The 23,835-nt window shown below is 51.0% G+C and overlaps 10 protein-coding genes across 10 annotated transcripts; 3 read left to right on the top strand and 7 right to left on the bottom strand.

The window, feature by feature from the left end:
- Positions 1-496: 496 nt before the first annotated feature.
- Positions 497-1,733, bottom strand: BDP55DRAFT_102278 (uncharacterized protein). The gene has a single exon (XM_060565310.1). It carries the CDS (start codon positions 1,515-1,517, stop codon positions 678-680), a length of 840 nt encoding a protein of 279 aa, XP_060430884.1. The 5' UTR covers positions 1,518-1,733; the 3' UTR covers positions 497-677.
- Positions 1,734-2,912: 1,179 nt separating this feature from the next.
- On the top strand, positions 2,913-5,721 carry BDP55DRAFT_102273 (calcium-activated chloride channel-domain-containing protein). Its single transcript, XM_060565309.1, has 4 exons — positions 2,913-3,475; positions 3,534-3,828; positions 3,883-4,311; positions 4,366-5,721. Exons 1-4 carry the CDS (start codon positions 3,132-3,134, stop codon positions 5,527-5,529), a joined length of 2,232 nt encoding a protein of 743 aa, XP_060430883.1. The 5' UTR covers positions 2,913-3,131; the 3' UTR covers positions 5,530-5,721.
- Positions 5,722-5,912: 191 nt separating this feature from the next.
- Positions 5,913-6,965, top strand: BDP55DRAFT_550122 (xylose isomerase-like TIM barrel; the record flags this gene model as incomplete). Its single annotated transcript, XM_060568990.1, has 1 exon — positions 5,913-6,965. The coding sequence occupies one exon, from the start codon at positions 5,913-5,915 to the stop codon at positions 6,963-6,965; it is 1,053 nt and encodes a 350-aa protein (XP_060430882.1).
- A 42-nt stretch (positions 6,966-7,007) lies between these two features.
- BDP55DRAFT_102260 (uncharacterized protein) lies at positions 7,008-7,932 on the bottom strand. Its single transcript, XM_060565308.1, has one exon. It carries the CDS (start codon positions 7,721-7,723, stop codon positions 7,049-7,051), a length of 675 nt encoding a protein of 224 aa, XP_060430881.1. The 5' UTR covers positions 7,724-7,932; the 3' UTR covers positions 7,008-7,048.
- A 773-nt stretch (positions 7,933-8,705) lies between these two features.
- BDP55DRAFT_741380 (ankyrin repeat-containing domain protein) lies at positions 8,706-10,074 on the bottom strand (the record flags this gene model as incomplete). The annotated part of the gene is made up of 4 exons (XM_060580440.1): positions 8,706-8,818; positions 8,858-9,297; positions 9,362-9,601; positions 9,773-10,074. 4 exons carry the CDS (start codon positions 10,072-10,074, stop codon positions 8,706-8,708), a joined length of 1,095 nt encoding a protein of 364 aa, XP_060430880.1.
- A 1,532-nt stretch (positions 10,075-11,606) lies between these two features.
- BDP55DRAFT_102237 (uncharacterized protein) lies at positions 11,607-12,670 on the bottom strand. The gene is made up of 4 exons (XM_060565307.1): positions 12,441-12,670; positions 12,210-12,390; positions 11,916-12,149; positions 11,607-11,799 (listed from the first exon to the last, which is right to left on the bottom strand). Exons 1-4 carry the CDS (start codon positions 12,459-12,461, stop codon positions 11,750-11,752), a joined length of 486 nt encoding a protein of 161 aa, XP_060430879.1. The 5' UTR covers positions 12,462-12,670; the 3' UTR covers positions 11,607-11,749.
- Positions 12,671-13,097: 427 nt separating this feature from the next.
- BDP55DRAFT_693143 (uncharacterized protein) lies at positions 13,098-14,400 on the bottom strand (the record flags this gene model as incomplete). The annotated part of the gene is made up of 6 exons (XM_060577194.1): positions 13,098-13,153; positions 13,249-13,455; positions 13,519-13,583; positions 13,637-14,019; positions 14,085-14,189; positions 14,254-14,400. 6 exons carry the CDS (start codon positions 14,398-14,400, stop codon positions 13,098-13,100), a joined length of 963 nt encoding a protein of 320 aa, XP_060430878.1.
- A 2,090-nt stretch (positions 14,401-16,490) lies between these two features.
- BDP55DRAFT_608526 (uncharacterized protein) lies at positions 16,491-17,736 on the bottom strand (the record flags this gene model as incomplete). Its single annotated transcript, XM_060571139.1, has 4 exons — positions 16,491-17,022; positions 17,082-17,156; positions 17,210-17,598; positions 17,647-17,736. The coding sequence occupies 4 exons, from the start codon at positions 17,734-17,736 to the stop codon at positions 16,491-16,493; spliced, it is 1,086 nt and encodes a 361-aa protein (XP_060430877.1).
- A 602-nt stretch (positions 17,737-18,338) lies between these two features.
- BDP55DRAFT_741363 (pantothenate transporter) lies at positions 18,339-20,150 on the top strand (the record flags this gene model as incomplete). Its single annotated transcript, XM_060580439.1, has 7 exons — positions 18,339-18,508; positions 18,567-18,837; positions 18,896-19,127; positions 19,183-19,271; positions 19,331-19,553; positions 19,620-19,922; positions 19,999-20,150. The coding sequence occupies 7 exons, from the start codon at positions 18,339-18,341 to the stop codon at positions 20,148-20,150; spliced, it is 1,440 nt and encodes a 479-aa protein (XP_060430876.1).
- A 215-nt stretch (positions 20,151-20,365) lies between these two features.
- BDP55DRAFT_660958 (uncharacterized protein) lies at positions 20,366-23,258 on the bottom strand. Its single transcript, XM_060574678.1, has 8 exons — positions 23,048-23,258; positions 22,807-22,817; positions 22,629-22,722; positions 21,666-22,531; positions 21,045-21,571; positions 20,919-20,992; positions 20,748-20,867; positions 20,366-20,678 (listed from the first exon to the last, which is right to left on the bottom strand). Exons 1-8 carry the CDS (start codon positions 23,098-23,100, stop codon positions 20,627-20,629), a joined length of 1,797 nt encoding a protein of 598 aa, XP_060430875.1. The 5' UTR covers positions 23,101-23,258; the 3' UTR covers positions 20,366-20,626.
- Positions 23,259-23,835: the final 577 nt, after the last annotated feature.

Genomic DNA, 23,835 nt, shown 5'->3' with positions numbered 1-23,835 from the left:
TAAGCAATAACAACACACTTCACTCAACATGGGTAGAGTGTGACGGGACGATCCTGGTCTTTGATGAAAAACACATAAAATCTACTCCTTACCAAACCGCGCCATTGCGAATTTTGTGGTGATGCTGGGGAAAAGGAAACCAGCCCCTGAAAGTTCTCATCACCGACGCTAGTCGCCTGGTAAAGGGCAAACTTTGCTCTTTGTTTGCTACCAAGGGTGTTTGCCCCTTTCCTCGGGATACTGATCCGTCGTGCCGCCCGCTTCAGATTCCTTTTCTGGACTCCACTTTTTTCTTTCTTTTGGCCGTTGTGTTTGCTTGTTTGCTCCCTCGGCTGCTAGTTTGCCTGTTGGTGCCTAACAGTTCATGTATGAGAGATTTTGCACAATTACCGGGATGCTGGGGTTGTTCTCCCAGCAATCATCCTATTCACCGGGCTCAGCCATACGATTTTTCGGGTCAGTGGGGATCGAGCCCCGGGTTTGGGGGATGGCAAATCTAACACCCGTCCACGCGGTATTTGATGAGAGGTAAGTAGTGTGGATTGAGATCTCACAAACGATGACGATTTCGTCCCTGGCTTGAGTTCTGGTGAGCCGCAAAGTGAGCTCTTAATTCTTTGGTATCGAAAATACAGGTCAAACTCGAATCTTACAAGTGCACGCCAGCTACCCTCACTTTACTCGCTGGGCATTGCAAGCGCCTCATCAATCGTCTTCCAGGTGTGGTCTTTGACCTTTTGCAGATCCTCCTCAGTGAAAATAGCCTTGTTGCCAACCATCTTACCATTCTGATCGATACAGCTCCAGGATGCACCGTCCTTCTCCGAGGTCTCGTTCACTCCCTTCAGAAGTCCCTCGGCGCAAGTATCAGCCGGTACACCCATCACATTCGTCAGTAGTTTTGTCCCAACCCGGAGATACCACGGCATGGTGTGGAAGATGTTGGTCTGCACAAGTCCCGGGTATGCGTGGATAAAGTGTTGCTTCTTGGCCTTGTTCTCAGCCGCATACGCCTGAATCATTGCGTCCGTCATGGACAAGCAATGGTTCGCTGCGTTCTGTAGGCTAAAGTTCTTCTTCAGGTCCAAATCGTCCCAAATCAGCTTTGTCGGGCTTCCGCGGGTGCTGTCGAGGACGATGAGAACTTTGGCGTCGTCCTTTAGAATGGGGCTCAGTTCGCGGATGAGAAGCTGCCTGCCATAGTAGTGAAGGGCCATCTTGCGGTCGATTCCCTCGGACGTCTCGGTCCGGCCTGCCATGGTAAGGATGCCCTGCGTGAGGACGAGTAGGTCGAGTTGCGGGTCTTGGAGTGATTTGTATTCAGCTGTGTATTTCTTGATGGAGCGCATGGAAGATGCGTCCAAGGCGCGGAACTTGATGTTGGGATGGGGGGTGTCCTTGGGCTCGGTGCGGCCGCTGATGGTCACTTGTGAGGACGCCGAGGCAGCGGCCAGGCGGCAGGCAATGGCGTAGCCAATACCACCAGTTCCTCCGACGACTAATGATCGGGTGGCCATGGTTTTCTGTGATGCGAGAGTGGACAAGAGGTTGATATTTTGAGTCGGACAATGTCGTTGAGAAATTCAAGCTCCTTATCAAAAGCTGAGCTTGGCTCGGTCAGGGGTTAGGCCGATTCCGAAAACAAGAAAAGCTCCCCTAAGTCCGCAATCTATGCGCTGTCTGATTGGCTCAATTGAAATGGCATCTTTGATTTCATGCAAAAGAAGCTTTCTAAGTCCGCAAAATCCGCCGCCAGCTTCTGATATGCAGCTATCCATAGCTGTGACCTGACGTGAGGTAGCTTCGAAGCTCTTGGCTGTAAACATTTGATGTTGAAGGTCATGATAGGTCCTCAAGACCACCCCGACAGTCCGGTTATTGTCCTTCCTTGCGGGCCGCCCCATGGCGTATGTCCCTACCTGTTGTCCTCGCTTGGTATCTCTTCCAGAATCACATAGTTAAGCTGCACTCAAGTTGACATTGGCTCATTCCCGAGAGGTAATGACGATAGAGGGGAACGTATGTATCCGTAGGAGGGATGGATGGAAAGGGAAGAGACACTTCGGGCCCGGGCTCCGTAACCTTCGCCGTGCCTTATCTCGGAATATCCTACATCCATATCCGGTCCATCCTATTTATATCTGATTCAGTCCACACTACACGTGACCTTGGAGCCACCCTTACGTAAGTAGGTCCCAAGCATGAGCCGAAATGCCGGACTGGGGATCTTCCAAAGGTAAAAGTCAGCCACCTTACTGCATCAGTGCAAAGCAGGACCCAAGAGCTCCGACTCCCCTGCTCGCGGCTCTGCGGCAGCGTTAACTCTGGGCGAGCGGGGCCGCTGACGCGTTACTGGTCTTTTGGCGGTTCAGCGTCAGCCAAAGAGAGACATCGCGGGACGCATGGGCTGCCGATGTTCCAGGCGAGAGAAGCCTCTGCTGGGGAGCCCAGGGAAGCCTGGCCTGGCAGGGCGAATCTTCCAAAGTGGTTGAGTTTGAAAGGGGCTGAAATCTGGAGCCAGGGCCACAATTTCCCCTTCTCTTTCTTGCCCCTGGGCCCTGGCCGTATGTTCCGTCGTCCGTCTTACTCTTGTTCCGCCCAGGGCTGAAGTTTCGATCTCCGGCAAATCTGTTCTTTCTTTTCACTTCATCTCCTTGTGGCCCGAGTCTCGACCTACGTGCGGCGGTTGTCATTGCCACACGTCACACGTCATACACACCACCACACCCATTACACACCACACCAAGGTGAAGGACTGGACAAAAGAGGTATTCACTGGTTGGTCGTCTGGGATGTCACTCTCGGCCCTACCACACTACTTCAGCCCTTCGGACGGATCTGTGGGATCCAACGTTCTGGGTCACACCTAAACTGGGTCTCTTCTCCGAATCTTTTGCCCATCCCACCGCTTCTCATTCTATTCTCCTTGGCGAACTACGGAGGGGGCCCCTCTGGTTCATCAACTTCGGTTCCTCGATTTGTTCCATTTGTTCAAATTTGTCCCGCCCCAGCGCGTGGAGCTCTGGAGACGTTCTTCACGTCGGCGGTGCCGAGCTTCCATTCTTGTCCCTTCTACCCTACATAACCACGCCTTCCCCCCCTCGCGCTCCGCGAGGTCTTCTAGAAGGACGATGGGCATAATGGAGAAACTAGGGGTGACAGACCCCTTGGCAAAGCTTCCCCACAAGCCGCAGTCTTACAACGACAAATATGTTGTCGCCTACGACTTCAGCGAAGTCGGTATGTCAGATTCTCATTCTTTTTCTATTCATGATCGGGAATTGTCGTTGGAATGGGGCTGGCCGACTGACTGTGCCCCAGATTCTGAGACCTCCGTCAAGGAGCTCACCACCCTCCTTAATGAACTCGAGTCTGCTGGTCTCCAGACGGAAGTAAGGGCCGGCTACGATCAGACCCTTCTCATCTTTGTCAAGGCTCCTCGAGAGCTTCTTGGAAACACCGTCTACAAGTCAAGGTCAGTTGGACCAACCATCATTATAGTCTGCTGAAAGCCTCGGCTGACATCCCCATAGAGTGAAGGACTGGCTCTATGGCATCATTCCCGAACACCCCGGCGGCACAAAGACCACCGTTGTCGATGGTGCTTTTGAAGCCGAGGACATCCTCTCGGTTTACCATCTCGTCAACTGGCCCAAGTCTCTCGGTGGCGCTGGAATCACCCCTGAGACGGGCAAGTGGAAGAATGTCAAGGCCATCTTCCCTCTTCACAATGAGGAGACAAACCAATCCCTCATGAAGCATCTCAGCAAACGGCTGTTCCTGACGCCGGACGACATTGATTCCATCCGCGACCTCTGGGGAACCAAGGTGAGTTCCGTCATCCTACCCCCTTCCCCATGCCGTCTAGTAACATTCGCATAGGTCGCATTCTACTTCGCCTTCATCCAGACCTACCTTCTCTTCCTCACCTTCCCCGCAATCACCGGTGTCATTGCATGGTTGTACTTTTCAAAGTACTCCCTCACCTACGCCATCGCGACCTGCGTCTGGTGCACCATCTTTCTAGAGTACTGGAAGATCCAGGAAGTCGACCTCAGCATCCGATGGAACGTGCAAGGAATCGGCAAGGTCAAGGTCAACAGGCCGCAGTTCAAGTACGACAAGATTATCAAGGACGAAGCCGGCCAGGAGAAGCATTACTTTCCCAAGTGGAAGCAGGTCTCCCGCCAGCTGCTCCAAATTCCCTTTGTCTTGATTTCGGCTCTGGCACTGGGTGCAATCATCATCGCTGTGTTTGCTATTGAGGTGCTTATTTCAGAAGGCTACGATGGTCCTTACAAGAGCATGATTGTAAGTCCCTGAAATGACTCTTTGGTGCCTAGAAGATGTGCTCACCATAGGCAGGAATACGTTCCGACTTGCTTGCTCGCTGTTGCCCTGCCATACATCAGCAGCGGCCTTGAAGAAGTCGCCACGATGCTCACGAACTACGAAAACCACCGAACGGCCGATTACCACGAAATGTCCCTCACGCAGAAGATCTTCGTCCTCAACATCATCACAAACTACCTTCCGATTCTCATCACAGCCTTCATCTATGTCCCCTTTGGCGACACCTTTGTCCCCTGGCTCGAGGGCATGACCAAGGGCTTCCTTGGTGCCATTGGCCAAAAGTACATGGATGACGACCTCAGCTTCCATGTCGACTCTGACAGGCTCCGCGACGAGGTCATCGCTCTAGTTGTCACGGGCCAGATCTCAGGCTTCTTCGACGAAAACATCATGCCAGTTCTCAAGCACAAGGCGCAAGGCATCTACCGCGAGTACAAGCGGTCACACTCCAAAGACACGATGCTCATGTCCATCGTCAAGGACGCCCCCGAGGAAGCTAGGTTCCTCCGCAGCGCACGAAACCAGGCTACCTTGGAAAAGTACAATGTCCAGGACGACATCGCCGAGATCGTCCTCCAGTTCGGTTACCTCGCCCTCTTCTCCCCCGTCTGGCCCCTCATCCCAATCGGCTTTCTAATCAACAACATCGTCGAGCTACGCACCGACTTCCTTAAAATCTGCATGGAACATCGGCGCCCACCCCCCGTACGCACCGACGGCATCGGCCCGTGGATTAACTCTCTCGACTTCCTCACCTGGGCTGGCAGTCTCTCGACCGGCGCCATCGTACACCTCTTCGGCGCAAATAGCATCGGTGGCGGAGCGTGGTGGGCGTTGCCCATCACCATTTTCATCAGCGAGCATGTCTTCCTCGGCCTACGATCGGTCGTCCGCTTCTGCCTGGAGAGCATAGGGTCTGAGCAGATTCGTAAGCAGCGACACCAGCGGTATGCGACACGCGTGAAGCATCTTGAGGAGATGGAGGCCAACAAGCAGGCTGGGCTGATGCTGTCTGTCGCTGAGCGCGAGAGGCGCAAGTCGATTCGGGCGATGGGACAGGAGTCGTTCTGGACGACACAGATTGATGACGGCGCGAGTGCCGCGGTGGGAATAGGTCTGATTCAGTCAGTCAAGAGGGCCGAAGTTTTGAAGAACGGGCAGCCGAAGATTGACTAGTAGGTTGCCTGTTTTTTCACGCAGGTCAGATCATCAACAGAACCGGCGTCTTGTTTCATTAGAGGGGTAAAAGTTAGAGCATGAACACCATGCCAATAGATTGCGATACATCATCCCTCCGTTCCCCTACTTCTCGAGTCGCGACTGAAGCTAGGTGATTGGAGCTAGGTGGAGATTGGACGAAGTGGTACAGTGACATGTCTTTGACATCACATCACAGCACTGACATCATCGGATTGTATCCGCGCCATCAACAAACGCAGCCTTAACCTTACCTTCGAGCCTCGATCGCTCAATTGACAAACAACTCCTGTACAAACGATATCGATCAATATCTCGAGTCAACATCACCAGGACCTAGGAGACATCACTACTCGCCCAAAATGTCCAAGATCACATCTCCTGTCAACAACCCAATCTCCTTCGCCTCCTGCTCCATCGGCCTCCCCCGACACACCCTTGAAGATAAGTTGGCAGCAATATCCGCCGCCGACTTCAACGGCATCGAACTCTCCTTCCCAGACCTCCAATCCTTCGCCACACGACACCTCAACAAGGGCGACATTGCAGCCGACGACTACCGCTCCCTCTGCGATGCCGGCACGCTCGTCCGCGACTTATGCGCGCAGCTAAACCTCCAAATCATGGTCCTACAGCCCTTTGCGAATTTTGAAGGCTGGCCGAAGGGTAGTAAGCAGCGAGAAGAGGCGTTTGAGCGCGCGAGGGGCTGGATGGAGATCATGAGCGCCGTGGGGACGGATATGCTACAGGTCGGATCGTCGGATTCTCCGGATATCTCGTCGTCAATCGGAGACCTTGTCGCCGATCTTGCGGAACTAGCGGATCTTCTTGCGACGAGGGGGTTTAAGATCGCCTATGAGAATTGGTGCTGGGCTACGCATGCGCCTTCATGGAAGGATGCGTGGAAGATTGTGCAGCTTGCTAATCGGCCTAATTTGGGACTCTGTCTGGATACTTTCCAGTCGGCAGGCGGGGAATGGGGTGATCCGACCACTGAATCTGGGCGCATTGAGACGGGTGGCGTTGATGAGAGTGATCTCACGATGTCGTATGAGATCTCGCTACAGGAATTGGCTAAGACGGTTCCGCCGGAGAAGATCTACTTTCTACAGATCAGTGATGCATACAAGATCTCCCCGCCTTTGAGCAAAGAGCCTGATCAGAGTGGGTTAAGACCTAGGGGGCGTTGGAGCCACGATCATAGACCGCTACCGTTCGATGGCGGGTATCTGCCCATCTCGCCATTCCTGGAGGCTGTCATGAGCACTGGCTTCAGAGGATGGTTGTCTGTCGAAGTATTTGACGGGAAGTTTGAGGAGAAGTATGGGGACGATCTGCCACAATACGCCAGGAAGGCGAGGGACGGTGTTATGAAGATGCTGGGAGAGATGATTGTCGATCGGAGTGGCTTCTAACTTTTAGAGACGGAGGAATAATAATACAGCAGTACGCGAGTAAAAACGCTCAATCAGCTCATCGCTTCAAGCAAAGCCAAGACCTACGCCGTCTCAATTCCCCTCTCCTCGACCTTGTCGAATTCGTTAAACCTCATAGGCGTCTCACTCTCCGTCCACGGCATCACCTTCAAATCCTTCCAAATTCCTATCCACCTCTTCACCTTGGTCTCATACGCCTCCTGCACCCCAACGATCGGATTTGGCCTCACAATCATGGCAAAAAGCTCAGACAACCCCCTCGGCGCATATACCCTCCACGCCCCATCCCCCTCAACGCGCACCCCAATCATCGCGCTCGTCGTGATCCACGTATCGATCCCGGCCTCAGTCGACTCGTGCGCCGGACACGGCGCCCCGAACTTCTCCTCATACCACAGGTGCACCCGCGCCTGGTTCCGGATCTCCACCCCTTGGCCGGGGATGCCCGCGAACAGCTCACGCCCGCGACAAATCACGGCATCTTCGGCCTCGTAGGAGAGGTCTGAGTCGTCGTGGTAGACGAGGTCGTAGTCTGAGATGCCTGTTGTGGGCGGGAGCGAGGAAGCGTAGTTCCAGATTGTTTGGGAGACGGCGCCGCCTGCGAGGTACCAATTTGGGAGGTTTAGGGTTGTGGCGAGGGAGAGGACTTTGAGGAGGGTTTCATTTGTTTCGAGGACTTGGCGGACGAGGGTGAGTTGCTCGCCTAGCGGGAGCCTGGCTAGATCTACTGCAGGCATTTTTTATCTTTGTTATATGTCGGGGCGTTTGATTATGTGTTTGTGAGTAAGGTTTTGATGTTTTCACTTTCTTGACGCGTTATGAGTGAGTCAAGGGCATTGCAAGCGCGTTCATGTTAGTATCGAAAGATCAGAGTCAATCATATCACAGCAGGGGTTAGCACGCTGTAGCGCAGCTTACCTAAGTTAGTCGAGTCGCGATCCTGCAGACTTTCTTATTCCACAACCTTACGCGACACGTTGAAACCTCAACTCTGAATGATTGAGGGGATCTCCATCGTCTGGGCACATGGCATCCATCTAGGCTCACTTTGAGGCCAAGCACTGTGCCCGCATGTACACGGATGACATACACATGAACATCCATCACATCTGTTGATCGAGCAGTAAAGACCAAGATATCGGTGCTCCCTTAATTGCCACAAGCCACGATTAACAAACGACGGATTGTCAATTTCCTCATAAGTCTCCTCGCTTCTTAACGCGGAAGTGCTCGACTAAATCTCACATGTCTGTGTTCTTTTTGGAGTTGAGAAGTGAAGCCTCTGAGCTGTTCAAGAAGCGCGAGTCGGGAGCGTGCCGACCCCGCCATTACCCCGCGATCGTGAGGGGTATCACGTCTTCAATCACGCATCAAGAAGCCCACCTATCAGCCATGAAATTTGGGACTAGCAGACCCGTGGCCACCAGCGACGGGGTGAACCCGATTCAGTCATGCTTCATTAAGCTGCAAGACCCTTTACTGAGGCTGGTCTACCTGGTAGGTATTCATGCGCGACACATGCTGTTAGCCTGAATCTCCTTTCACATTCAGCTCATCTAGCCTCTAGCCAGTCCACATTTGATGCATTCGTTGCCGCGATGAAGGGTCCGTCTTGGTAGTGCACAGCTTCACTTTCACTCACTCACTCAAGCACGTTAAAGTCGTTAGTAGTGAACAGTAGAAGCTCTTCTATTATACAAACAGGATAGCGTGTCCTTGTTATGATCTAATATCGGAAGTGAAGAGCTGCATCTTTCGATCTCGACATTCGTCCAGTCCCCATAAGAAACCATCTGAACAATCGTATTGCGCTGTCCTGATCAGGTACTGATCTGATAGGCTGTTCTAGAGATGCCTATCATCCTACATACCAGAATCCGCACACTTAACGAGTAGCATCTGCATAATTTGTGTGTGGCCCTTAAAAGATGCAGCCCGAAAGGCCTTACCATTAAGGCCACCTTGTGCGTTGACATCAGCACCATTATCGAGAAGCATTTGAACAGTTTCAATGGAGTCTCTACACACCGCAGCTATAAGGGCGTGACCATCGTCGCCCCTATCTTTTTCGTTGATATCAGCGCCCTTGTCGAGGAGCATTTGGGCAATATCGCTGTGGCCTCCCCGTGATGCAACCTGGAGAGGTTTGGTGTAATGAGGGCAACCGCTAGCTCTTGAGTCAACGTCCGCACCCTCTTTGAGGAGCATCCGAACTATCTCTGATTGGCCGCTCTCGCATGCGATGAACAGCGGTGTGCGGCCACATGCGTCTTTGGCCTCTAAGCTAGCCAGCCATGTCTCTGAGCAGCAACTTTGATAGCAATAGTGAATGTGCGTGTAGCGCAGCGACATGTACTTTTTGAAAACCAGCATACTTCTTCGAGTCGTCCCGTCTTCCAGATGCGTAATGTGCCTTAATTCGCCACCAAAATGTAGAATCGGGTTCGTGTGAGTTATATAACTCATAAATGAGGTTCTGCGTGACCTCGTCTCCGGGGTCCACGCCGCGCGCATAGGCAGGCCAGTGCTTCGAAGCATAGTTGATGAGTGGATAGTTCTTTGCGCTAATTTCAGGCAGGTATTGCTCGAAAATGTTGTCTCTCGCCTGGAAGTCCCTAAAAAGAAGATATTGAACACAGACTTGCGTCATGATCGATTGTGAACGCTGTCCGCAAAGGGAACCTTTCCGCTAGCTGACTGAAGCACAGGGCCCTCTTTTTGCGATGAGGAACTCCTTAGCTATCTGGTGTAACAGATAAACTCGTCCATCATTGACAAAGACGAACAGTCCACAAATTCGGCGGATTTCCGACTTCAGACGCTCTTCGTGGAGCTCAAGATCATCATGCCCTTGGATATTTGGGGCATCTGTAGCTAGTTGGAATGCCACATTCATTTCCGAGAGGGTTAGAGGTCGTCGGGCACCCACGACGAGATGAAGCAGAATTTCAGCATCTGCTCGCTGGCTTTCCTTCAACCTGCCCAAAATTTTCTCACATGCATCTTCAACGGTGGTAGGAAGAGAGCTGGTATTCTTTTGGATAACTGCTTGCGTAGTTTTCCTGAGGCTGTGTTCCACCTTATCCATCACGAGGTGGAGCTAGAGGTAGGTTGAATGTGGTACTGCCATAAGCTTCTCTTGTAACACTTATTGTACTTTAGAGCGCATGTTGAGTTTGCGGCCGACTTGCTTGACTCTGACTTTATTTATAAAGTTGATTTCCTGACTGATATCCGTATTGCTGTCTTTGCCCGCTAGTCGAATGGAGTGCGGCTCTAGTATGTTGTTAAACTCTGATTCGATTTCTTGATAAGGCCGACTCGTAATCAGGAACTTTACGTGAAAGTTTCGAGTGCTATTGGATCCTTAGGTGTAAAATCTTGTAAGAGAATGGATGAATCTCTGGCGATCTTTATTCGTATATTCGTCGAGAGCATCTATAATGTATTAAGTGATGTTACCTGCTTCACGATCTGTCGAGTCGTGAATATACGCCATAGCTTGTCTGTTTCTTGCTGAATCTGTTTTGTATTCTTCTTGAAGTCGTCCATGGCATAATGAATGAGAAATGGCCGACTGAAGAAGAGCTGATGAATCAGGGCACATAACGCCGTTGCGAGACTATTCTGTTCTTCGTTATCTTTAAGGAAGAAGTAGCATACGGCATGGTTGTTGGTATATTCAAAGTCCTCTTCGATAAGAAATCGAGATAGAACAGACTATCCGCAGTCTGGTTCTGCGGAGATCCACAGCAAGTCGTTATGAGTGCTCTGCTTCCATCTCTTGTATCGATTATGCTTCAATACCCAATTGCAGATTCCCGGGACTCTGTTGGGATTGATGTTCTTAAAGCTTTTCGTACGTGGATGTCTTGAAGGCTCGGTGGCACTCAAGGTGTTTCTGGGTCTCGGATCTTACTTCTTGCTTTTGTGTTTGTTCTAATAGGCGTTGTTTGTGGTATGCACTAGTTCCCGGAGCTGAGGGTCTGGGTGAACCTCGTTAGCTTGATACTTCAGAGGCAGAGAAGTCAGACGGTTGATACACCATATTTAAACAGCCCTGTAGTACTGAAATGGCGGGTACACCATTTGACAGAAATTTGAACTACATATACTCACCAGAAACCATCTGTGGCACGGCTTTCTCCTGCAGGACCCGGTTTGGCAGTACAATCGAAAGAAGCTCTTTCGCCAATGCCGCTGACGTAGCGGCCGCATATTCCTGCCATAGTTCGCTTTTGTGAGAGTCTGAATAATCATAGATGCCGTGGATTACGAAATAGGGAAAGTCTTATAGACCCGCCGCTTCTGTCTCAAAGCAAAGTATATCTAACTTCCTCCTTATAGTTTCGCATGTCTTTCCATGCTTAATAATCTAGTTACCAGACGTAATATTCCTATAGTGAATGACTAGGTCGGTATTATCTCGAGCGTTTCGTTGTATTATATATAAATGATCATAGTTATCGTATCTAGAATCTTGGTTAACATATTTATACTTTACTTTAAAAAGATAATCGTCACTAATTCCCAATAAGCAAATATCTTCATTAGCTTCTTGGGAGCTTTATTAATAAGCTCGGATAAGAACTAGGGTATTTAGCTGTCCTAGATTAAATAGTCGGCCTTAAGACGGCTTAGGGCTACTAAGAAAACCTAAGGTAGTGTATTAAGAGCTCTAGTACGCTAGAATTCTCCCTAGTTTATAACTTTTCCTCAGTCGTACTGAATAATACCTCTAACGGTTCTAGTAGGTTGGCTAACTACGACGTCGCCCAGTCTAATATCATGGGCTCGCGACGGTGTACCGCCTCTAACTCCTACTATTAGCCCGATCCGGATAGATTTAAATGTCCGTAATATGTCCTTAGCGACGATAGTAGCAGGACTTAATCTACATATACCTGCAGGCAGGCAAGTAATAATTACGTTGTGACCCTGAACCTGGCCTAAAATATAGCTGTTGTGGTCGGCTGGGTTGGCGCGAGAAGTTCGGATGAACTTGGTCGAGCATTCCCCTCGCAGCGGCCATTTCCAACGGTAGAGCGCACACCCAGCCCACTTTGTATTGCTCCAGGGAAATTCCATTTTCGTCTCCAAGATTCTCGAGCTTCTCAGCGCTGCGAGCCTTCTTAGTTGGCCGAGAATCGGAGTTCGCAGGTTCTAGTTGCAACTTCTGGTGAGTCAATGATCATTACGATACAGGAAAGGACATAGCCTTACGATATTCTGAACCATGGCTTTGTTTGCCATTGCAAATTGCTCTGAACCCAGCGTCCATCCCGGTGGCGTATCCATGAGGCACCTTCGGAAAGTTCCCAGACATGATATTGTCTGTCTTCAAACGTGGGGCAGCAGACAAGGAATGGTCGTTCATCAGCGCGGAAATGAAAGTCATGTGTGGCTGAGCAGGCTGAGTTTCGATCTTCCGTTTCGGGGGATGAGTCAACATACATGCATTGCTGAAGGTGCCATGCTACCACACCCACGCGTGAGCAGGCTGGTAACGTGTACTTCGCAGACTGTACAGCCTTCTGTCTGGTCACTCGCGCCTGGTCACAGTACTCGTAGAGAAATATCACCCTCTGATGAATGCGGCAAACTTGATTGTATCTGTCAATGCGAGCGATTTTCTCCCATGACCAACGGGCTTATGCGTTTCCACCACGATAGGCCTAGCAACTGCGGCCCTATGCAATTGATTGTTGGAACTTGCATCACTCGAGCCCGAACGACCAATCAACTGCGGCGGAGAAAATGGCTCATTTCACTGAACATACAGTCGACTACGACCAGGCTGGAGGAAATCATCACTTACGCGATCGCTGGTGGATACTAGCAGACTTGAAAATTAGCACTGGCACAGTCCTGTGGCCGGGCTCATTGTTATTACCAAGGTACTTGAACATGGTATTGTGACTTCAGCATTTGTGAGCGTCAGGTTGGTTATTTCAAACTCTCGAGTCTTTCTGCTCATCGATAATGAGGAAGCTTTGCGGCACCACTCTCTCATTGTCATGCGAAGCTTCCCTCGTTGACCTCCCTCCATATGTCAACTCTTCCTCACTGCCATTCTCGCTAACGCTCTTGATGTGTGACAAGGCACTGGCATTACCTTTGCTTGCTCTCGCTGAGAATCCCATACTCGACCTCTTTCCCGAAGTCGCCTCACTTTGCCTCTTTTGACACTTGAAGGTGCCGCAGCATTTGCAGGGGAAGTAAGACATGTTGTAGACATCCTCGTGGCCTGACTGCGGCGGACCGCTGCTGGACTTGGCAAATGTTGTGGTAGCGAAGGCCGACGGTCGACGAGCTGCGTCGTCGGTGACACGATGCGAGTATGGGTCTGAGGACATTCCTAGCTTGAAGCCGATGGCTTTGAGAAGCGGGCGAAGCGTCGCGAGGCTGCCAGCGGTGATTGCAAGGCCTTGTTCTACGGATGACCAGATGGCGATGTCGAGGGTGGACCCTGGATTATAGTCAATTGATTGTTTCTGTAAAGAGATGAGATGGCTTGGGATGATTTACTCACATAGGAAGTCGGCATCTTTGAGGCCCATGAGGTATCCGAAGCGAACCAAGACAGCTGAGCTAGCACTGGCGGAATGGTCAGGTTCGTTCACTCTGCCAATGGAATGTTCTGTACTCACACGCAGCCCATGATCAACAATGGAATCAAAGCGAACTTCGTCTTCTTCCGCATTTGGAGATTCCAAACCAGAAAGGCTGGGAGAATGGCAAATGTCAAATCGGATATGACACTGAAGGCACTGTACAAGTATGCCAAGGCAATGACAATGTTGACATCGATGCAGCTTCCCGGCTGGCTCTTGTTCCAAAAAAACGAGATCGGATGGCACTGGAAAAGCGTCACGAAGAAGAAGACGATTCCAGCCAGGACTGTGAACATCATGGCCATATAGACGATCCAGCTGTGGAGCCTTCGGGTCGTGATTCGCAAGAGGAAGAATCCGATGGACATCTTTGAGACGATCATGCTAAGGGAGTAGAAGAGGTAGCAGAACCACCAGCACTGCGAGATCATGTCAGTACCCTTGTTACCAGTCGAAATCGTATCGTCTTGGACTGGTTGCTGACCTCTAGTGCTTTGGTGATATGGTCATCTTCGATATCCACGAAGTGCCTTCCGGTGCCATAGTGGACGCCGAATATCGAGAAGGTCGAGTAGCATATGAAGCAGGCCTTTGATGGAGTTAGTCATGTTTTCTCACAGAAGCAACATGCAAGCCGGATAATGCATAAGTACCAAAGCCAAGACCATCAGCCAGTCATCCGTTCCAAAAGCCTTGACCAGGCCAGCCCGGACGTAGCATCGCAACGCAGTGGCCAATACCGCCGCCGAGACGAAGAAGATGTTGACGCCTAGGAGCTCTGGGCCGCGGTTTTCAATCATGGGTGCCATGTTGACTCGTTGATCTTAAGTTCGAATATCAACCGGGGGTCCTTTCTTTGGAGCAGGCCCTCCCAGTTCCCACTTGAAGAGACGCAAGGTTTATGGGGATCGTGGGGAGAGAGGGGGGAGGCAGGTCAGGTCGTACGATTCTTTATAACTCCCCATCCCTAAACAAGTATCGAAAAAAAAAAAAAATTGATACGGGCTGCAGAAAACACCAGACACCATCGTTCCCGTGCACCGGGCGCTAACGCCAGGGGCAGATGGGTCTCGTTGTGTCGCGTTTCCAACTTCAGAGTTCAATCCGAAGCCTTCAGTCGCCGGCGTCGGGTCGTGCGTCCGGAGAGCTCGGTATGTGCCGCCCATCTCATCCTGAAGAATCAAGAGAAGGCAAGTTTCTGCCCTGACCCCACCGGAGCTCTCCTAGGCTTTAACTTCAAAGAACATTGAAGTTGGGGATCGTTTGCGATGAGGTAAGTCAACTTAGCCGAGCAGTCAGCTCCGAGCCTCTGTGAAGCTTTACCTCGAGGACGATGTCCAGATCCGGCGACGGACTCGGGATGGCGGCGGGAGGAATGCCTCATCCGCGTTAAGCCAAACTATAGAGCGTCTGTTACCAGTCCGTCTTTGGACACGGGCTCCGGTGAACGGACGAAGAGGCTAGCCAGGGGGGTAACTGTGGCTTGATTCTTCGAAGGAGCGCTGGAACTGATCTATTACCGTTCCGACACGCCACGTCCGAAATGGTGGCCGTGCAAGGAATCTCGCGTGCGTCTAGCTTGGTGTCTAGCGGCTTCCATGCTTGTTGTTTCGTTACTGCGGGTCGTTCCAGTGGCTGAGGACAATCCTTGAAGCAAACTCAGTAGTTCTTTGGCTTCACGAGACACGAGTAATTCCATTAGGTCAGCGGCAGCAAACCTGACTTTGTTGGAATGCATTTTCTTCGCGGTCGGGATCCCTCCTATCTAACCCCCTTTAGCGAGGGTGATCGGCCCGGGGAAGTGTGCCGGGCCATAATCCGGAATTTCCGCGATACGGCGCAGTCATGGTTGCCCAAGCCCTTCCTTGAATATATCGATCAATCGCCCAGTCCTATCAAGATGCCAATAGATAACATCTGCCAAAAGGCAGCACCTGTCACTTGTCAGATTGAGAGTTCGGTAGCTACAACTCTAAACTCACTCACGAGGCACTACTGCGAGACATAAAACAGTGTGGCTATGATCAAGAATGCGATGGCTTTAATTAATAGCCCAGGGGAACCGAGACACCCTTCACGTCTTGTTCTGGGGCGCCACAAGTCCGAACTTCTCTAACATTTCGACGCCATCCCCCTCCTTGACGTTGGCAGCTACGTCTTATTTTAGGACGTTGTGAGCATGTTTCCCCAGCGATTCTGCTTTCCTGTTCCGGCCTATAATTCGACATGTGAGACATCTACCTCAGACTCTTTACCATTGTTCTTGTGGAAGCCATAGGCTAGAAGGATCAGGTCAAAGTGCTCAATGGTCAATGGTATGCTCGCTGGACCATCTTGGCTCCTGGCCGATCCGTCGCCGCGGCATCCTCCCGACATGGGTTCATAGGCAGATTCTTTGCCGTGTGCACAAGCCAGGCGTGCCAGGAAACAAAACATCCCGACGGCTCTTGAGTGAGACCTGTGGACCCATGAACCCCTGCTTCCAAGACCCAGGTACTCGGATGACGGACGGATGACGGGTCTGGCGATAGTTTGCTGGCAGTATGGGTCCGGAAATGATCCCTTATGTAATTAATAACCGACCTTAGACCGGCTCCTTGTGCATGGTGGAGTAGACAATCCAAGCGTTATTTGCAGCAAGTCACGGTTCTCACCCTATCACCCTTGAGTCGGGAAGAGCAGGGACGTTGGTGTGTATCCCGTCGACGCCCAGATAATGTGGGGGGCCTGGCGAAGTGTACACCTGCATGCAACGGGAACATCTGTTTCTTGGCAGGCTAGCATGCTCTACGATTCTAGCATTGCCAACAGGCACATAGTGGAGTGAAGCATTGGGATAGACGTCGATAGACTGCGGAACCAAATCTAGCCGTATATGGTAGGGCTGTCACTACGAGCCTTGTGGCTCCTCGAAGTAAGGCCTCTCCGCTTGCGGCGTGACCCGTAACATATGCCGCCTAGTTGTCCCCTCTTCTACCCTGAAGTCTCGCAGCGCGGAGTGCTGAGTGTTCCTGTTGTCGTAGACCACGACTGTTCCTGGCTTCCAGTGAACCCGCAGGTGCCAGTCCTGGCCTCTCTCGATATGGTCGAACAAGAACCCTAGCAGGGCGGCACTCTCTTCCTGCTTCATTCCGGTAATACGTTTTGTGTACAGTCGGTTGACGTAGAGGGAAAGCTGCTTGGTGACGGGATGAGCTCGAACAACTGGATGGATCGTTTCGATTGGCTCTCTGATGTACCGGTCGCGGTAGTCGTTCACCGAAGCTTGAGAGAAGCCAGAGTGAACAGCCTTCAAGCTGTGAAGCAACGTCCGGTAGGGTTCTGAGAGAGAGTAGTAGGCAGCTGTCGTGGAGAGGTAAAGAGTATCACCTCCGGATGATGGAGTGCTCAAAGGCAAGAAAGTCGTCGTGCCCATTCCGTTGCTGTTTTGACGCTGTTAGGTTGCGTTCCGGGGGCATGTGATCATTGACATCGGACTTACATCTCATAGCTCATATCACTGTGCCATTTCACGCTGGTGACGTTGTCTTTGATCTCGTTATCGACAGCACCGGCCCTAGGCTGTCTGTCAATCATCCATATCTGTCTCCGTTTTCGCGGCGAACTCACGTGAAGTCACGGTACACTGGTAGCAGTTCCGGGTGATCTTTGATCTGGCCACCCATCTGATGGACATGTAGTGGACCGAAATGCTTTCCGTAGGCCTTCTGCTTCTCTGGCCCGATGTCTGCAAAATCCTGGTCTCGAAAAATCACCACGCCACGCTCGGCTGCGAGCAGTGCCAGCTCATCTAGCTGGGCAGGGTCCAGCTGACTGAGTTGAGTCCCATGAACTTCAGTCCCGACTGCTGGCGTGACTTCTTCATGGCTGACTCCAATAGTTCCCAGAAGATTCTTCTTGGCCTGATCAGCCCTCAAACCAACGTCTTCATGTTGGAACTCTTCCAGTGGAGGCTGGGTTCCGGGCACAAAATGGGGCAGGTAGCTCTCATATTTGTACTGAAAGCAATCAGAATCTGTCAACCATCAAGAATGGTTTGTACTTACGCTCTCCTTATCATAGTTGATAGAGGTTTCTGCCCGAAGTTGAAGCGTCTTGGACTCTTCTGTTGCCTCCGTGCTCACTTCTGTAGTCATTTTGATGCAGGATAGTGACAGTCTGTGATAACATCCGCGCACCCTGAATGACTTGATAACACCAAAACAATTCAACCTGATATAAACCTAACCGGGGGTTTATTTCCGTCTTGGAGGTTGGACGTCCTAGCACGCGATCTTGTACTCCTCGTTGCGACATCATCCTTGGGGATTCGTCATGATATTTATGACCTCGCATTGGTCAACTAAATCGTATCGTGTTCGCGTCTTATCTTTTGCAGCACCGTCGCACATTTCTACAGCGATGCAGCCTCCCGTAATATGCCTGGTAATGAGATAGTGATTCCCTTTCTGAATTGCGAAATCCGGATGCCTTTATTATTGCAGATGGAGAACCCGGCACTCATGCACTTGCTGGCATTTCTCATGCCTCTTGTGTGGCTTGCATCGGCCAGTTTCCGAGATCATTGCTGCACTGAAGACACGAGCGTGCCTCCTCAGAAAAGGATCACCATCATGGGAAGCAATGGCGTGCTACAGGTAGGAATGGGCTACGCTATATGAATCGCGGCCGGCGAGGCCTGAAAATGTCTGTCATGCCTCGGTCAGCTTAGCATTCTGTTCATTTATCATTTGAAAAGATGGCCAGCGACAGCAGAAAGCAAGACTCCGTAGTGTCTACGGAGCCTGGGGTACAAGTCGCATCTCCCGAGAATGGTAGGCAGAAGGTGCTCTCGAATATCTCACGAAACATCTGGGGCGATGACCCGCGAGAGAGAAGATACGTTCGAAAATTGGACACATTCCTCTTGTGAGCCAGCCTATTTATTGAACTCATTTCACTATGTCGTAATTGACTTCGAGAACAGCTCTTACGTACTTCTCGGGTACTTCGTCAAGTACCTTGACCAGAATAACTATAGCAATGCGTTTGTCAGCGGTATGCAAGAGGAGCTACATCTTTACGGCAACGAGAGAAACCTCCTGACCACATACTTCAACATTGGTATCATCTTGGGCACCATCCCAGCACAGATGATCCAGCTGAAGTATGTTCGCCCTTCTATCTGGATACCGGCGTGTGAACTTGGGTGGTCTGCATTGACAATGGTCATGGCGAGCGCCAAAAACGTGGAAACGGTGGGTCGAAATGATCGTAACTAAGGCAAACCTCAAGGCTGCTGACGTAGTTGCGTAGCTTTATGCATTGCGCTTCTTTATAGGACTCCTTGAGTCCTGTTCTTTTCCCGGTTTTGCTAGCATCCTGGGTAGTTGGTACGGCAAAACACAACTTGCCAAACGCATGGCTCTGTTCGAGCAGACTGCTGCCATTGCAGGCATATTCAGTGGGTACCTCCAAGCTGGTCTTTACACTGGCATGAATGGGACTGCGGGACTTTCTGGCTGGAGGTGGCTCTTCATCATGGATGGTCGGTAATCGGCAAAGTTACGGCACGGCGTGAACGTGGTATTGACTGCTCGCAGGCGTTATCTCGATTCCGATTGCTTTTTATGGTTTCTTTGCGCTTCCTGACTTGCCACATAATACTAGGGCCTTCTATCTCTCGAAAGAGGTAAGCATTGGTCGTTTCACGGGCTTTCTTGGGTGTATCTAAGCTGACGGGGCCTATAGGACCGCGAATATGGCGTCGATCGAGCCAGAGCTATGGGTCGAAAGCCACCATCCAAGTTAACTCTCAAGGGTATCAAGGATATATACACTTCGTGGCAGCTTTGGGCTTTCATTGTCCCCTACCTCATGGTGGCTGAAGCTGGTTCTGGTACCGGTTACTTCAACCTCTACCTCAAGTCTGAGGGCTATAGCGTGGTCAAAACGAACATACTTCCGACGATAGGTACCTCAAACATCGCGGAAAGTACACCATAAATGCAATATATGCTGACTAATTTTCTTCTTTCAGGAAACGCGATACAGATCGTCGCAGCTTTCACAGTGGGCTGGCTGTCAGATGCCACGGGTAGTCGTGTGTTGACAGTGGTGTTCGTGCAGGCCCTAGTTCTTGTCTCGAATATCATACTGTCGATATGGAATGTCCCCAAGGCGGCATTGCTTGCGGCCTTCTATCTGAGCTACACGGGTGGTGCGGCTCAGCCAATTGTCATCAGCTATGGGCATGAGATTACGCAATGGAATGCGAATCTTCGACAACTGCTAGTTGCTACGGGAAACATCTTCACCTACACCTTCAGTGCTTGGATGCCCGGTGAGTCTGATACTATACCGAGATGGCTCCGATGTCGCACATCTCAGGCAGTTCCCTTGCTAATGAAATGCGTTAGTGGTGCTATTCCCGACCTATGACGCTCCCCAGTATAAATACGGTTACCAGATATTGATTCTCTTCGGATTATTTGCTGCTGCGGGTATTTATCTTCTTGACTATCTCTACAAGAGAGACTTGTATGTAGAATTCCGAGAAGGAGTGCATTAAGTATCATTAGATGAGAGCTGACAACCAAGCAGGAAACGCAACGCACAGCTTTACGAGGCTGAGTTCCAGTCCGAGAATGATCGGCCTCCATCGGAGGAGATCAATGATGATGGATTAGGGTCCGGTCCAAACGCTTTTCAAAGCCCTTACGGAACCGTCACAAACGTGGAGGCACCGCCAAGGGCCAAATAAGCCAGAAACCCTTCTGAGAGTAGGCACCATAATATTCCATGGTCCAAAAGACGAAGGCTCTATCGGGAGGCCTAGTAATGCGAAGGGGGGGCACTCAATAATTGGCGAAAGACATCTGATTGGTACTGCACGTTACTTCGCGAGGAATTGCCGTTGGAACCTTGGTACGGGCGATTGCATGACGTTGAACCTACGTCAAATACTCTTTTCATTTTCTTACAGGGTTGAAATGCTATGTACAAGCATGATGGAATGGTTGATAGAACAAAGTTGCTAGAAATAGACTATAAGACCATGTCTTCGGGCCAGTTCCATGACTTTTTCAAGTGCGCTAGGCTACCACAATATGTTAACCACCTATTCTGGGCTCTGGGGCCAAGACCAGCGAGGGGATCGCCAACTTACATCAATGATACGTCCCAGCTAAAGTCATCTGCAGTATTTGATAACAAATCGTAGAGGACTTCTTGCTCTTCTTGGATTGTGAAACGGTCCCCCGCCAATACTATTGCCATGCATGCAGACCTGTGAAAGAGTCACTATATTATACAGAACTATGAGAAGGCTTCAACTTACACGTGAGCTGGGTTACATGGGCTGATCGAATCTGCCATACCAGCAAGTATTTTCACGTCGGTAAAAATCTCGTTCTACAGCCTATATGTGAGCACCGTATCTGCAGACCCTAAGAAAGAGACTTACGTTGATCGACCGAGCCGCTTGCTTGGATGATTTAGCCAGGCGCTGCCCATCAGGATTGTGTATCGTCAACAGAATGCGGTTTACATGATAGAACAGAAGCCCCATCACAACGGAATCGTTCAGAAGAAGAATCTCCGGGAAGAAGCTACCACGCAACGGGGCTTGCACCAAAACCGGCGTGAACGACTCCGGAACCGACCTCATCCACATCGCGGCGTAGGATACGAGCTGGTCGTAGGTCTCGCGGCGTTTGTTGTCTCCATAGCAGTAGTTCAGTACGTCAACGGTGTGGAGACACATCCGCCATGCCCAGATGTCGTCGTCTGCTGGTTGGAGGGAGCGATCGAAATCAACGTGCTCTATTTCGAGGTCGAGCTTTTCGTTTCTCATGACGGACCGGAAAATTTCGATGCGTATCCAGGCCCACATTGCTGCCTCCAGGAGAGTACCATGTGCGGGAGTCTTTATGTGAGTAGAAAGGAACTTCCATATTGGGGTCGCAGGTGTCTTTTGACATATCGGTATGGCTGTTTGAAATTCAGGTCAGCAAGACGGAATGCACAGTCTAATTTAACAGCAACAGCCCAGTCAGACTGAGCTTGGTCTAGTGGGCGGACTTGCTGTAAATATTTTCATAAAGCCTCAGCAGAACAGCAGCAGCAATTTGGGCTTCGTCCACCTCAAGGACAGTATCATCCAAGACAGGCTGGAGGAGCTCCATGGCTATCTCATAGTACCGTTCTGCAGGCTTGTCAAAGAAGTTAAGACTAACTCCATCATCCTTTGACTTTGCTGAGACAGCTAAGACGGCATTGAGCAGCACGGGGCTGAGAGCGGCATGCTGCAGAAGAAGTGTCGATATCCGATTGTGCGGGTCACCATAGTCGAATGAACCCGCGATAAACTCCCTAAAGTGCCGAACCAAATCTGCCTCACGACGGTCTTCTAACGGAAAGTTGGCAGAACTGAACGATCGACGCGGCTCGGGCAAGCTGGGATCATCGGAGTGGCTACCGCTGCCAATGTCGCTTATTGGCACGGAAATTTGGCTTCGAGGAACCGGAGAGAAGGAATGTGGCACATCATCTGATTCCAAGTGGCCTGACGACGGGCTTCGGAAAGCAGGATGAGGGTGCAGTGCGGGTAGCTTGTTCAAGGGGTACGGCTGGCCTTGTTCGATGGGCAGCAGGCTTCGATCAGCCTCGTTGATAGCTGAATCGGAGGTACGGTTTGGGCGGTTCTTCGGCGATGGCTTGACAAAGTCGTGATCGGTCTTCTTAGTCCGCCGCGGTTGCGGCTTCGGGGGGCTCGGGGGGAAGTCTTCAATCGAGACAAAGTCGTCGTCGTCAGAGTCGAATCCATCGTTGTGGAGGCTGTTTATGTCTGCAGTTTCATCGATGAAGCGTATTCTCTTGCCTGATACCCGACACCACTTTTGTGTATCAGAGAACTCATACTGGGCTTCTCCACGATTACCATCGGTGTCACTGAAGAACAAGAATAGTCAGTTGCATGCTGATGAATTATGATAGCCTAGCAGGGAGTCTGGGAACTCATAAGGGGAAGGAGGGATAAACAATTTACCTCGGCACAGTGATGTGTCTGAACTTGAGCTTGGTACCACGGACACAAGCCCTGCCTTTCCGGACACACTGCCCACAAGGGGCTCCTTTATCGCCTATGAAGATAGGTCAGATATTGAAAGGAATGCCGCCAGCGTTGCCACTGTCGACGTGGGATGTATCCACCCCCGCACACTCACATTTGATATGTCTGGGGAAGGCGGTCCAAAATCAGATTAGTGAACCGTCCAGGGCCATGTGGCAGATCGTCTTCGGTCTCGGGTTTGGGGGGCAGAATGGCGGCTGAGAGAAACGAATGCCATCCCCGCGGGTCCCGTGAACCTGTCCGAGAGGCCGGGGGTCGCTACCGCCATCTATCCCAAAGGAAGGGACGAATGATTTACAGATGGATAGTAATCAGAAGATTGGACTAAGACATACCTTGAGCGACAGCTTTCGCAGCCCGGCCTCCTTACGGTTCCCGGAGTGGGCATTTGAGGTAAGAAAACAGCGAGGTTTCTTTTTACATGCAGGACAGCGATTCCTCTTCGGCGGCGGACTGTGCTCAGGTGGGACAGCAAAAGGCGAGCAGCATGTTTGTGGGGAAAAAGCGAACAACAGAAGTTCGAACCGGCGGCGGCTGGTGTGGGATGGGAACCGGGCCAATGTAGACCATTGCAATACGCGCGAGGGACGTGGGCCTATCGCGCGGTTTTATCCAAGTCGGGCGAAGAAGGGAGGTGTTTCCGTGCGGGGAGAATAATTGGAGACGGACGCGGCGAGAACGCCGAATGTCCCCGATCGTGCCTCAATGTCATTCAGGCCCGCGGGACAGGTGTTCCATCGATAGCCTCGTGCTTAGACGTACTGAGTTTGGGTTCAAGCTTAGGCTCTAACGTTTAATGGTGGCTATTATTGGACAGTACATTATACACATAGGTGCAATGAATAGACTTCTAGGTATTGTAAGGCTTGTGGACTCAACTCGCCAATAATACGTGCTTGTAGACGAATGCACGGGTATCCTCACCTTATTCGACAACTTAGAAACCCTCGCATAGCCTCAAGGGGTTACCAATTTAATACCTAGTATCAAAGCAGATACTTGTTTGAGTTGGCGATGATCTCATACGCAGTCTGGGGTATTGATTTCCCCAAAAGTCGCCGGATCTCTGGAATCAAGCCCACCGACGGGCTCTCGCGGAAAACGTTACTGCATTGAACCAACA

Source organism: Colletotrichum godetiae (assembly GCF_030913485.1).
Source record: "Colletotrichum godetiae strain CBS 193.32 chromosome Unknown BDP55scaffold_16, whole genome shotgun sequence".
Taxonomy (NCBI): Eukaryota; Fungi; Ascomycota; class Sordariomycetes; order Glomerellales; family Glomerellaceae; genus Colletotrichum; species Colletotrichum godetiae.
The sequence above is the reverse complement of the archived record's forward strand: the minus strand, read 5'-3'. Positions and strand labels throughout refer to the sequence as shown.